Source organism: Nelumbo nucifera, chromosome 1, assembly GCF_055504915.1.
Source record: "Nelumbo nucifera cultivar China Antique chromosome 1, China Antique-T2T, whole genome shotgun sequence".
Taxonomy (NCBI): domain Eukaryota; kingdom Viridiplantae; phylum Streptophyta; class Magnoliopsida; order Proteales; family Nelumbonaceae; genus Nelumbo; species Nelumbo nucifera.
Window position 1 is genome coordinate 33,645,533 of NC_142649.1, and position 13,966 is coordinate 33,659,498.

General features: G+C 35.0%; 1 protein-coding gene across 1 annotated transcript; it reads left to right on the forward strand.

Annotated features, from left to right (window-relative positions):
- Positions 1 to 419: 419 nt before the first annotated feature.
- Positions 420 to 5,036, forward strand: LOC148803102 (uncharacterized). The gene is made up of 5 exons (XM_088893947.1): positions 420 to 716; positions 1,359 to 1,597; positions 2,023 to 2,164; positions 4,457 to 4,557; positions 4,817 to 5,036. Exons 1-5 carry the CDS (start codon positions 420 to 422, stop codon positions 5,034 to 5,036), a joined length of 999 nt encoding a protein of 332 aa, XP_088750073.1.
- Positions 5,037 to 13,966: the final 8,930 nt, after the last annotated feature.

The window sequence follows — 13,966 nt, forward strand, 5'->3', positions numbered from 1 at the left end:
ACATCGGACATGTAGACTACTTTGGTCCAATGTCACCATACTATTTTGGCACCTTAGACAATCTTGGCACCGTACTAGTCACCACTCTACTGAACAGTGACAATTTTTCAACTTGGGAAAGAGCAATGACAGATGCTTTTTGGGCAAAAAATAAGATCAATTTTATTGATGGAACAATCTTGAAGCCAGATCAAGCAAAACCAGCAGAGCTTTTTGCCTAGAAGAAATGTAATTCAATGGTCATATCTTGGATTTACAATGCCTTGACCAGAGAGTTACATGACAATGTTGCATACATGGATGATGTTCGTGCAATCTGGTTAGATCTCGAAGAGAGATTCTCGCAGGGAAGTTCTCTTCGTGTCTTTCATTTGAAATAGGAATTGGCATTGCTTAGACAAGACAACCTCTCTGTTTCAATGTATTACACAAAGCTGAAGGCGATCTGGGATGAAATCTCAACTTATATTCCAGTGCCAATTTGTACTTGTTGCCCCTCTGGTGTAATGAAAGATCTGGTAGCAGAATGCAAGAAGGATCACGTCTACCAATTTCTCATGGGTCTTAGTGATCAATTTAGTACTATTTGCTCGAACATTCTTGTAATGGAGCCTTTTCCATCTGTAAGCAAGGCATGTGCCTTAATTACACAAGAGGAGAAACATCAGTTGGTTGCTAGCCAACAGACTCCAACAACTGAAGCAACAGCCTTTTACGTAATTGATCAAGCCAAAGGTGGTTCCAAGAACACCAAAGATCGACCAAAGCTCAATTGTGATCACTGCAAAAAGATAGACAGAACAAGGATTGCTGCTACGAACTCGTAGGTTATCCTCCGGACTGGGATGCGAAGAGAAGATCTAGCATAAAGAAAAACAATTATTAGAAAAAGAAAAATGCCAACACTTCGAAGTCAATCTCGCAAGCTTCAATTGCCTCTGACTCTTCTCCGATAGCAAGCCTCATAATGGAATAGTACCAGCAGCTTCTGAATCATCTCAAGTATGATAATCTAGTGATTTCTTTGAATTTTACTAGTAAGGCCTCTAGCTTACGTTGGCTATTAGAGTTAGGACCTTAGTTACTGGACAGTAGTACATCAGATCACATGGCACCCTCTACCATGAGTCCAAACACTCACATATTTCCTCCACCCAACCAGCCAATTCACTTGCCAAATGGATCTGTAATGCCAGTACAATCACAAGATGATTTGGCACTATCCCCAGATTTATTCCTACGGGATGTTCTATTTGTGTTAGAATTCAAATGCAAACTATTATCCATCAGCAAATTAACTTCATAGCTTAATTGTGTTGTCTTGTTTTTTTTTTTTTTTGAGTTTTTGTGTGATATAGGACCTAAGCTCCAAGAAGGTGATTGGGCTCGGTCTGATGCATGATGGTCTGTATCATCTTCTACTTAGTTCACCATCTGTGGCTCTTCATGCTGTACATGATGCTAACTCCAGATTGTGGCATTTGAGGGTTGGGCATGCTTCTTATCATAATCTTGCATTGGTTCCTAATTTGTATATCAGTGTACCTAATAATTCTTGCCGTGACATTTGCATGAAAGCAAAACAGGCTCGAAGAAGGTGATTGGGCTCGGTCTAATGCATGATGGTCTATATCATCTTCTACCTAGTTCACCATCCGTGGCTCTTCATGTTGTACATGATGCTGACTCCAGATTGTGGCATTCAAGAGTTGGGCGTGCTTCTTATCACAATCTTGCATTGATTCCTAATTTATATATCATTGTACCTAATAATTCTTGTTGTGACATTTGCATGAAAGAAAAACAGGATCGACATTGTTTTCCCATTAATAAGACATGTGTTGCTAAATGCTTTGACTTAATACACATAGATATCTAGGGTGGATACCCTACTCCTTCACTTATAGGGGCTCGATACTTCCTTACTATTGTGGATAATTACAAACAAGCTACATGAGTTTTTCTAAGCAATGCAAATGTGATGCTTATTTCTAATTCCTTATGTTCTTTGTGATGGTTCAGACTCAATTTAGCACACGAGTTAAGAGCGTCCGATCTGATAATGGGTTGGAATTTCTGTACTGGGCCTATGCAGACATACTTTGTTTTGAATGGTATAATCCATCAACGTTTGTGTGTTGAAACTCCACAACAAAATGGAGTGGTAGAATGGAAGCACCATCATATTCTTGAGGTGGCTAGAGCCCTACGATTACAAGCAAGTTTACTGGTTCAATTTTGGGGGGAATGTGTTCTTACAGAAACATATCTAATCAACTATTTACCCACTCCTAACCTTTCCAGTATAACCCCGTATGAGATGTTTCAAAGGCTACCTTCCTATTATCATCTTCGCATATTTGGCTGTCTTTGTTACGCCACAACACGAAAATGTGGTAGGGATAAATCCAGTCCATGTTCACAGCAATGCATATTCATCGGATACCCTCATGACTAGAAGGGTTAACGTGTTTTCAATCTTGACACAAAGCAAATATTAGTCTCTCAAGATGTGGCATTTTGTGAAGGTCAATTCTGCTCATGCTTATCAATTACTCCCTTAATGATAATGCTTCCTCTATAGTGGTAGTCCCTCTTTCGATCATAGATGATGCTATCTTTCCATTGGAAACAACCAATGGCAATGACCCTTGTGTAGCAACTGATGATTCCAATATGGATTTGTCTCAAGGCCAACAACTTCATCAAAATGATGATACAAGCTTGATCTCATCACAAGAGTTGCATATTGACTCCGCAAATCAAAATGAGAACGTAGAACCGTCAGAATCACAACCAAATGATGGACTTATTGGGCCCATTCACACCATTGAGAATGTCCAATCCAATTCTAGGCCCACTAGAATATGTTGTGCACCAACAAAATTGAATAACTTTATCTACCACACCATTAAACATGGACAACAAGGTACCAACTCCGTCTGGCATCTTCCTAAACTAGCATAAGTACACACTCAACATTCTCAAAGAGATGGGCATGCTCGGGTGTCGTCCAAGTTCTTTTCCTATGGAGCAACAACACCATCTTGGCCTAGATTCTAGCCCACTCATACCACACCCAAATCAGTATAGACGCCTAGTATATCTAACCATTACTAGACCAGAAATCACTTATGCAGTGCATATTCTTAGCCAATTCATGAGCGATCCATGACAATGACACTTGGAAGATGCTATGCATGTTCTATGGTATCTCAAGTCTGTTAGACAATGTGTGATCTAATCTGATTGATGTACAAATACATTTATTGTAAATGAATAAAAGCACATTATAGTTTCATGTTGATATTGGTATGTGTCTGTAAAATTACTCCTTAAACTAGACACTTATGAGACTCGTGTTAGTTTAGAATGTTCTCAGTTATTGGATAGAGTTGGGCAATTTATCTTGCCAAGGATGACACTGATGTGTTGCCAAAGAAGTTGGGGCGACTTGTCTCAACTGCTAGGGTTAGACCAAAAGCACATGCAATGTGTGTTTGGTTGAAACACTGGACCCGAACCATTTTCCAGTTATGTCCTAGACCTTGGAGATTGATGGGCAAAAATTGGAAAGTTGCACATAAACCCTAGACTTGATTACAGTGCTGCACTAGGTGTTGGATTGAGCTTTGTTTGATATGCCAATTAGTGAGATCCATTGAAGGTCAAAACCTGGGTATGTTGGGGCAGTTTGAGAATCATCTGAGTGGGCGATCATAGTGATAGGATTGGCCCCTTTGTCGGACAAAGTGAATGATAGGGCTTACACTTTCTCTGATACAAACCTAAACTATCGGTAGTGGATTTCAACTATGTTTGAGATTTGTTTTTGCAAAAAATATATATATATATATATATATTTTATGAAAAATGTTTGTAAAAGGTTTTAATTCTCGAGATCCATCCGAACAAAGAGTGTGACATTGTACCTTGCAGCCAAGGGAGAGGTCCTTCCCCTTTGGGTAGTGTTTGATCATTATGGGTTGAGAGGTTAAGTGAAAGAAACCATTAAGGGTTGATTACTCGATGGGCTTTATCTTACTTAAGTCCATTATCCTTAGGTCTTCATAGGATGGCTGAATTCAATGATCATTTAAGTGTAAATGTTGGGCCTATGTTGAAACCATGGCGATGTTCTCAAGGGTTCATTGCATTTAGTAGTGAATTCAGCCAAACCTTTTCATAGAGGCTGGGTTAAACCCATGTAGACTTATGTGAGGTCATTGTGGGGTCCCATGCCATATAAAACTAGAATACCATTCTCTCTTGTTCTCTCTTGTTCTCTTTTGTCTTCCAAGAAACCCTATCACAACCTAGGCTTTCAATGACTGATAAAGATAAGTTTTCTTCTAATTTTTGCAAGAGAAATTCAGAGAAACTCTAAGCTCACCTTCCCCAATTCGATCCAAGTAGTTGGGTTATAGTTTTGTTGAAAACTGTGTTATTGAATCAGCTTCACCTACACACTGTGCCATCTCTAGTGGAGGTTGGTTCTAGGACTGATTTGGGCATGAACTTTCACCTTGGGATGTGCATTTGTGGTATCCGTGTCAGGTATAAACCTCCCTCTTTGATTGGTTTCAAATATGGTCTGGTTCAGTGCAAGACTGATCCTAAAAAATGTAGTTTTTCAAAACATAGGGAATTCGATTCCCGGAAGAATTAAGAAATTTTTGAAAATTTGCTCAGCCATCTAGCATGGTTCGACCATTCATATGATGGATACTAACCCTTCCAACAAAGTCATCACTTGATCATGGGGTGTTTTTCTCTTCTAAATCTGATATTCTCATACGAGGATATCATGACTCAGATTGGGCAAGTTTCCCATCTACAAGACAATCACTATTGAAGCCGAATGCATATCAATGGCGGCAATGACAAGTGATTTACTCTGGCTTAAACATATGTTTGTTGATCTTGGACTACAACATCCACAACCCATGCAGCTCTTCTGTAACAAACGGGCTGCATTGCATATTAATTGCCGCCAATCCAGTTTTTCATGGATGAACAAAGCACATAGAGATTGATTGTTACTTTGTCTGCTCTCATCTTCAAGCTCATACCATTGTAACAAATCACATTGCCTCCAAGTTGCAACCAGATGATTTATTCACCAAAGCCTTAGGACGTGATCAATTTGTTTTGGTCTTATAAAGTTGGACATTCAACCTCTTGCTCCAACTTGAGGGGGAGTATTAAGCCATTATGGCCACGTGCTAATTAACTTGATAGACAGTTGCCTCCAACTGTCATTTAATTCTTGATCTCGATCTTGTTTCTTGCCACTTGCTTGGTAAGCAGCTACATTGTTATTTGCATTTATAAATATATTTCTATATCCATAAAACGGATGAACTTCTTGACCACTGAAAGTTGATAATTAATATGGACCAGATTAATGATAGATTCGGGACTGATACACCCTTTCCCATACCAGACCCAATCCATTAATTGACAACCTTCCCTTAGTTTTTGGTGCTTGTTGATGCATTTATTGAAAAGGCTATAAAACAGCCACATAAGAATTTAGTCCAACACCGTACCGACAATCCCCAGCCATGGTGCCAGCACGATTCAATTACAAGTCTCCGTTACAACCATCCAAAGACCTTAACTATTCAACCATTTGGAAGTTGGCCATATTGGCATAGTTTGATAGTTGGTTGGGCAGTTATTGATAAAAAAAAAAAAAAAATCTTTTGAGAGGTTCCCCAAACCTGTTAGGAAGCTAAACCATAATCAAAGTGTTGTGAATGGGAACTACCTATAAGGAGATGCGATCGATCTATCATGATTGACCAACTATTTACGAGTATGAGCCATAGGCGATTTTTGGTTAAATTTAGGCTGTGTTTGGTTTGATACAAAATAAGATGGAAATAGAAGTTGGGGAAACTCCTTAACAAATTTTGTCATTTTGTGAAATTCATCCAATTAATTAACCTTCCCAACTTTCTGTTTATATTATTTTCTATCAAAGCAATTGAACACAATATTACATCATTTATATGCCATTCCTTGTTCAGCCAAATTTGTAACACAGGAGATTGCAAGAGTTTAAAGAGTCAGACTCAAAAGTAATCTACTTATTACAGCCAGAGAAAATACACCAGAAAATGAATGCGGCATTTAATAATTGACTTTGTGTTGTTTTTGGGGTTAAAAATCTGTCAGGCTGAGGTTGATGAAATAGAAAAATCTCTTTAAATTTATATTTATTTTTTCTAGGCAAAAAGCCCCTTGGGGTTTCTGATAATCATAGAAACCTCCCATGAGGTTTTATTTTCATAAAAACCTCCATTGTAGTATTGAAAAAATCTGCAATTAACTCCCTCTTATTATTGTCTGGAATGGAAAACGTAGTCTAAATGCATTAGTTTTTCAAAAGTACCCATTTACCCTTATATCTATCAAATCATTATGGAAATTTATTAAAATTCTTTCAAAAGAATTTTTCACTTTTAATTAAAAAATTCTTCAAATAAGATTGAAAAAAATAAAATAATTTTACTATATAAAAATGTTAGGTATAGTAAAGTCTAAAAGGGAAAATCTAGCATTTTGCATTTTATTGAAAGGATAATAACTAGTTGTGTTAATGGCCACCCATACCTAGTTTGCATACAAACATTTCAAAATATATAATCATTATTCTCATCCTCAATATAGATGGAACACACACCCCTTTGAATAATATATATCTTTTGTGGGGAACTTAATTATTTAATACTAGAAACATGAAGATTTTAAGTTTAGGGGGCAAATGATTCTCCAAACATTTTCTAAACAATTATTGGACAAAGGATTTTCAAGATTTGCCAAACACTCACTACTCTAAGCTGACTTCACAGTGTACTCACCATTGAAGGTGAATCTCTATATCATTTTGTCTCCCATAGGAATAGATAGGAGAACAATAGGTTTAATCCTCCACCATGCAGCTCCTGGCACCAAGGATCGAATCATCTATTCATTCCAAACATTTCTCTCATTAACTACAAGATCCATATTCTCAATTTGTTCATGATCCACCTCATTGACAAGGGAGGTGGCACCATTCCAAACATTCCTCCTAGAATGAAAGAAGGCTTTGAACAAAATCCCCAACAATAGACCAAATTTTTTAAAGGAGCATTTAATCCATTAGGACCGGGAGCCGTCAAGTCCTAAATGGTAAGTAAAGTATTAAAAATCTCTTCATCAATCACATTTTTAATCAGACTTTGATTAATGACACCCATGATGCAATGATTAATATAGCCTCATCAATACCATAAGTACCCTCTCTTTGCAAAAATGGAGCAAAAATGATTTCAAATTGAAAGAATGGTAGGATCCATCTAATGGACGCCAAAAATGTTGTAGAATGGGTGGGCGAATTTCAAAAAATTTTCTACCTTCTCCCAACTGGGAATCATATTCCCTAAATTTAGAATACAATATTCAAGGATCTTACTTGAACCATAATCGAACCAGATCTGAACCAAAAAGAAAAATGGAGGAATATACCTGATCCGGAGAAACAGTATGTCCCAAAGTTGGTGTTCACGCCCAAAGAAGACACCAAGATCCGCTCCTGCTAAAGATAACACAGCTGTGGGTAGAATGGAACCAGCAGAGTGCGTCCTACACACTAGATCCTTCGCAAGAATCCTCTGGAAACTCTGAACACCGAACCTTTTTCAGTCTTTTCTGCAAGACTGATGTCAAGAACTGATTTCTAGACTTCTTTCTTCTTCAAAGATCAAATCTTGCAAGAAGGAATGGCGGCGGCTGGAGGAGAACTCCTGGGACAAAGATGGCTGAATTGCTTCTCTTCTCTCTGGAGTGTGTATGAGATCCTATCTCAATTCGCAGGAAGCTTTTTTTGCTTTCTCAAAACCCTTTTTTCGAAATCTAATTGTTTCTCTCTCTTAGGGTTTCTCCTCTTTTCTTCTTGATTAAGAAACCTCCTAATTAGGAGTTATCCCAATCCAAATCAGTATTTGGATAGGGGATTATCTTAATCCTATCTCCAGATTAAGTTAGCTTACTCCTGATCTTATCAAGAGGTTACCAGATTCAAATCTGATTTGAATTTGGTCTCCCAGAGTGGATAAGGTTAAAGGCCCAATCCTTTTACTAACATTAATCTCAGATTTGCCCCATAAATGGGTGATCATATCAGCCCAGCTCGAAATGGGCTTTTGGCCCATTAAGTGTTCAGTGCTTAACTAGTTTTCAATCTGTTGCCCAGTTGGGCTTCTTTGTATGGCGTGGGACCCAAGCATTGATCTACACACCAGCCACATGGGTTCGGCCCAGCCTTTATTACAAGGCCCAACCGAATTCACTGAAAAGCTCAGTGAATCCCTGAGCCCATCACATGGACCCTATGGGCCCAATACTTACATTAAGTGGTCCCTGGGCCAAGCCATCTTATAAAAACCCAAGGACTGTGGGCAGGTGCAAGATTAGCCCATCAGGTATTATCCTAAATGGTCTTACACTTAACCTCTCAGCCCTTAATGATCAAGCACTGTCCGACAAGAGAGAACCTCTCCCTCGGCTGCAAGGAATAGTGCCGCACTCTTCACTCACATGGATCCCGGGAATTAAAACCATTTGCAAACATTTTTGAAACCGTACATATACATATATATATATATATATTAATTTTGCAAAACAAAATTCCAACGATTGAAATCAACTGCCGGCAGTTTGGTTTCCATCAGAGAGAGTGTCTTTCCCGATCATTACCCTTGTCCGACAAAGGGGCTGATCATGTCACTATGATCACCCACTCAGATGAATTCTCAGACTGTCCCAACATACCCAGGTTTTGATCCCCGCTAAGGATCTCACTGATTGGCATGTCAAAGACAGTCTGATCCGACACCTAGTGAAGTATCATAATCGAGTCTAGGGGTCAGGTGTAACTTTCCAGTTTTTCCCATCTGTCTCCAAGGTCCAGGGCAATATTGGAAATCTGGTCCGGTTCAAGGATTCGAATAATCTCATACTGCATGTGCCTTGGGTCTTACCCTGGTGGCCGAGACAGGCCATCCCAACACTTGGTGGCACACCAGTGTCAGCCTTGGTAGGATAAATCTCCCCAGACTTATCCAATGGTTGTGAATATTTAAAACTAACACGAGTCTCTATAAGTGTCCAGTTTTAGGGTCTTACACAGAATTATACCAAACAACATGAATCAAACATGCACTTTATTTATTTACACTAAATGTCAAAAGTACATCAAATCGGATTGAAGCTAAGGGCATACAAAACTATCTAACAAAGTATCCTTATCTTCATTAATGCACTCTCCCTATTCATTCTTAATTTTAATGACTTTGTTTGAATTTCTTGTTTTGGTGGTTACAATATAGAAAAATTATTGTTCTTATCACCAAGTTTTAACCAATTAATTCTATATTTTTGTGCCCAAAACAATTCTTTTCCAGCCAAAATATTGTCTGATTGTTTTTGAAGATCATAATCCTAATTAATTAAACAACAATTCCAAGGATCATCCAATAATGCTTCTGAACTTCCTCAATCCTCCTTAAGATATTATTCTTCTTTGAATGAATATTTACAAAATGAATTGCACTCCATTCTTTTAATTGTTGGACAAGAATATTCCTCTTTTTAATAAATTGAATTGCCCCATAAGCCGTCAACTTGACTATCTCAATTGCCTTTGATAATGTTAACAAGATTAGGATTATCACACCACATGAGCTCAAATCTGAAAGGTTTAGGCCCCAAAAAACGATGATAACATGTATGTAGGAGGAATGGTGTACTCAAAAGCAAGACAAAAGGAGATTGAAAAGGTAACCATTACCAAAGTCACGCCTCTAACTATCATCAATAAATTACACCCAATCCAAATTTTCATTTAGGCTATCTTTGGTTTAATGAAAAAGTAGAGAAAGGAAAGCAAAGGAAAGAACAGAAAAGGAAATCTTTACAAACCTTGTACAGGTTTTCATACCTTTTCCTTCAAACCAAACATAGCCTTAATAAAAATGTTTTTCCAAGTAAATTGTGTCCGCCTCATATCCAAGTCAAACAAACTAGGGTGCTTAATCTATGCGTTCGACTACAATATGGAAAAGATATGATATCCGAAAATCTTCAGACCAGTCAACTGTAATCATAAACGTGGTAGCCAATCAAGTGTTATTTATCAAAATTCATGGGTGGGTTTTGATTGGTCAAAATTCTTCCCATACCATATCTTTTCTGCATCATAGATTTCCCCATATATATATATATATATATATATATATATATATATATATTAAAACAAAGTGGTGAATAAATTTTCTCCTTTTTTTTGAATTTTTTATTTTTTTATTCCATGTCATTTTTAAAACAACCAATGAGATGCACTTTCCCAATAACCTAAATAATCTCTTCTCCTAAAATTTCTCCTAAACTACCTCCCCCACTATCCCCCACTTTCTCCAAAATTATCTTTAATTCCTATTTATCCTCTCCCCTACTTTTTATCTATATCTATCTAAAGAAAGTTTGGATTAAAAAATTTAAGAATTATTTAAATATTCCAAAAAATTAAATAATAACTTTAAAATATTTATTAACAATACAAAAAATAATATTATATTTTTTCAAAATATATCTCAAATATTTTATTCAAAATAATTTTATATTTTTTCAAAATATATCATGAATATTCTAACAAATTAAATTATGTTTTTCTGGATTATAAATTTAAATATTTTTTAAATATTTAATAATATGTAATAGCTTTAAATAAATAAAATGAAAATAAAAAATTTAGATATTTTATAGATTATTTAAATATTTAAATAACTAAATATTTATCAAAACTATATTTTAAATAGTTAAAATAAATAAATTATGTAATAAATTTAAAAATTCTGAAAAGTTGAAAAATAATTGTAAATAACTAATTTCACTTATATCAAGTAATAATTCAAGAAAATAACTTTCATAAAAGTTAATATTTATTAATAATAATTTTCAACTCTTAATATGTATTTATTATATAATTATATATACTAAAATTAATATTTATTGTATTTCAGTAATTATTTATTGTTTTTGTGATAAATGTATTTTCAATTATTTTGTTTTTTTATTTAACAAAAATCTTTCAATAATAATTGGAGATTAAACTACTATTATTGAAAATTTTAAATTGATAAATATTTTTTAGAGATTAAACTATTATTTGAGATTATACTATTTATTGACTAAGGGGATGTTTGGAACTATGGCCGTTTTTCAAAAAAATGGTGACACGTTGGATCCACATAGGCGTTTCAACAAACGCCCATGTATCTCATTGTTTGGTTCAGCCGATTATCAAAAAATCGGGCATGCCTCGAAAATTGGGACCCCACTGATGCATGAAACGCAATTTGGCATTTCATGCATCGGTGAACCGTTTCCCCCAACGGTTGACTGATGTGTATCCTATGTGGTGCTTAACTGTCAGCACATACATGAAAAACGGTGGTGAAAATCACCTTACCAAACAACATAGTGTTGCTCATTGCCTATGTGGTAGAAGTGTTTTCTGTGAAAAACGGGTCTTGGAAGCATGGGCGTTTTTTCTTGAAAATCGGTTGTAAAAAGGGCCCACACTTCCAAACACCATGTAAGTTAATATATTTTTAGTGCATATTGTATTTTTGTAATTATTGTAATTATTATATTTTTCATTATCAATATATTTTCAATAATTGTGAATTTTTGCTATAAATTTTCAATAATTATTGGAGATTAAACTTTTATCATTTATCAGAGATGAGACTATTAATTTAGCTAAAACTATGAGTGTTCATGAGTTGGTTCAGTTCGGTCGTAGGCTATTTGGCCAACGAAATTGACTTGGTCAGGTTGGGGAGTGGGTTAGTTGAAACCGACTGACCTTTTGTGAAAATCGACCCACTCAAGTTGTATTGGTTTGGGTCGATTTTTTTTTGGTTTGGTCAATCGATTCAAAAGATTTAAACTTAAAATTTTAATTTAATTTTCAAAATTACAATACAATTATTAAAAGATAAATTTAAAAATTAGATTTATTATATAAAACATTTAGAATAAGAAATATGGTGACTTTCCCACTTTTCCATATTAAAAACTACATTAAAAATATAAAATATTAATATAGATATATCCATGGTTAAGTCGCTTGATTTTGGTCAGTTTACAAATGGCTAAAGTAATACTGATCCAACTTGGTTGAATTGGAAAACTTTTGAACCAAAGCCAACCTAAAATACTAAAAAACCAACCAACTCGGGTCGAGTTGATCGGGTTGGTCGGCCTCATCAGTTTAATGAATAAGCCTAACTAAAATTAATTATTTTTATTTTTATAAAAAAATATTAAAAATAGTATATAAAATATGAATAATTATTAATTATTTAAAAAGTTGAAAATATAAAACAATTGTATATTCCTATGTGTTTCTATTAGTGTCATTTACTAGAACACACCTTATAGTTTTACATATTTACTTAAACCTACCTTATAGTTTTCATTTTACTAAAGCATCCCATGTATTTTACAATTTATTTACTTAATCAACCTTTCATTAAGGAGTGTTTGTTTTGCCATTAGTTCCATGATTTTTTTTGTATAGAAAACAAAATTGATAAAATATAACCAATAGAGTGGTTGCCCGTGTCTTGTTAAGGGCAAAAATGTTATTTTTATTTTTATTTTCATTTGATTAAATTTATTTAAATGACATTAGGGTCAACACTATCATTTTCCATTGTCATCTAATGGAAGATTGGTTAAATCCATTGCAAATTATAAGTGGTGTTTTAGTAAAGTGCTAACTATAGAGTAGATATGTAGAGTGCAAATACAAATATGTAGAGTGCAAATACATATGTAGAGTGCAAAACCTTATATTTTGCAAATTATAAGTGTCTTGTCGGCTCAGTTTAGAATGAGTACAAATACAAATATGTAGAGTGCAAAACCTTATATTTTGCATTATTCTGTATGTATTTGCATAATACATATTTGTATTTGTACTCTTTCCAAACTCAGCCTTCATTTCTAATATTTGAAAGGTAATTAATCTTGAAAGTCCTTGTCAATATGGAACTGAATTATTTCTCTTAGTATCAAATGATTGTCTTGCTACTAAAATAAACCTAATCACTAGGTGTATAAATATTTCATCAAACTTTAGAAAACTTATTCAGAGATTGTCCTATGACCATGATCGGTTTTGCAAAGTGTAATGGGTAAAATGAATTTTCACCTTCCTTTTAAGGATCGGTTTTCATCAAACTTGACCTTTTCTTTTTAAATTGAGAACCAAATACCAAAACCCTCTTGTGAAGAAAGGATGAATGAATGGAAGAAAAGATTGAGAAAACAGAATCATCAGAGAAGAGAGGTATAATGATGCATGGGGAAGATCTTTTCCTCGCTGGCTATATGAATTGGGGGATTCACAACTTTCATTGGTCACACACTCACACCATGATGTGGCAAAATCCAGATGAGCTAGAAACAAAATCAAGCACAGCAGGCTGAGCAACCTATCTCGAATATATATGTCAATGTTCTATATATATGGGGTCATGAGGCTGCCTTCTATGAAGTGTTTTGGTACAGCATCTATCCCCTAAGTTACAATTCATTTTGCCAAAATTTTTCACCACTTCAATAATATTGGGTACAACTCCAACTTCCCAACATCATCAATTTAACCTTTTACATCTTGGTTCTTTAACAATTGAAGTCTTGATTTATAAGTATTGTGATTATTAACAGGTTATATATGGAATAGTAAACCATAGGCTCAGTTTGGAAGAAGTACAAATATAAATATGTAGGGTACAAAACATTGTATTTATATTATTTTGTACATATTTGTATTTGTAGTCTTTTCGAACTGAGCCTTAATTTAGAATGAATGACTCTTAAAGCATGGTTGGAGACAATGGAT

What these genes read in the sequence shown, in the direction of transcription:
- LOC148803102 (XM_088893947.1), top strand. Translation starts at nt 420, where the DNA reads ATGTATTACACAAAGCTGAAGGCGATCTGGGATGAAATCTCAACTTAT. An exon ending in CTGAAGCAACAGCCTTTTAC is followed by an intron (nt 717 to 1,358) that starts GTAATTGATCAA and finishes TGTGTGATATAG; the next exon opens with GACCTAAGCTCCAAGAAGGT. An exon ending in ATTTGTGGTATCCGTGTCAG is followed by an intron (nt 4,558 to 4,816) that starts GTATAAACCTCC and finishes ATCATGACTCAG; the next exon opens with ATTGGGCAAGTTTCCCATCT.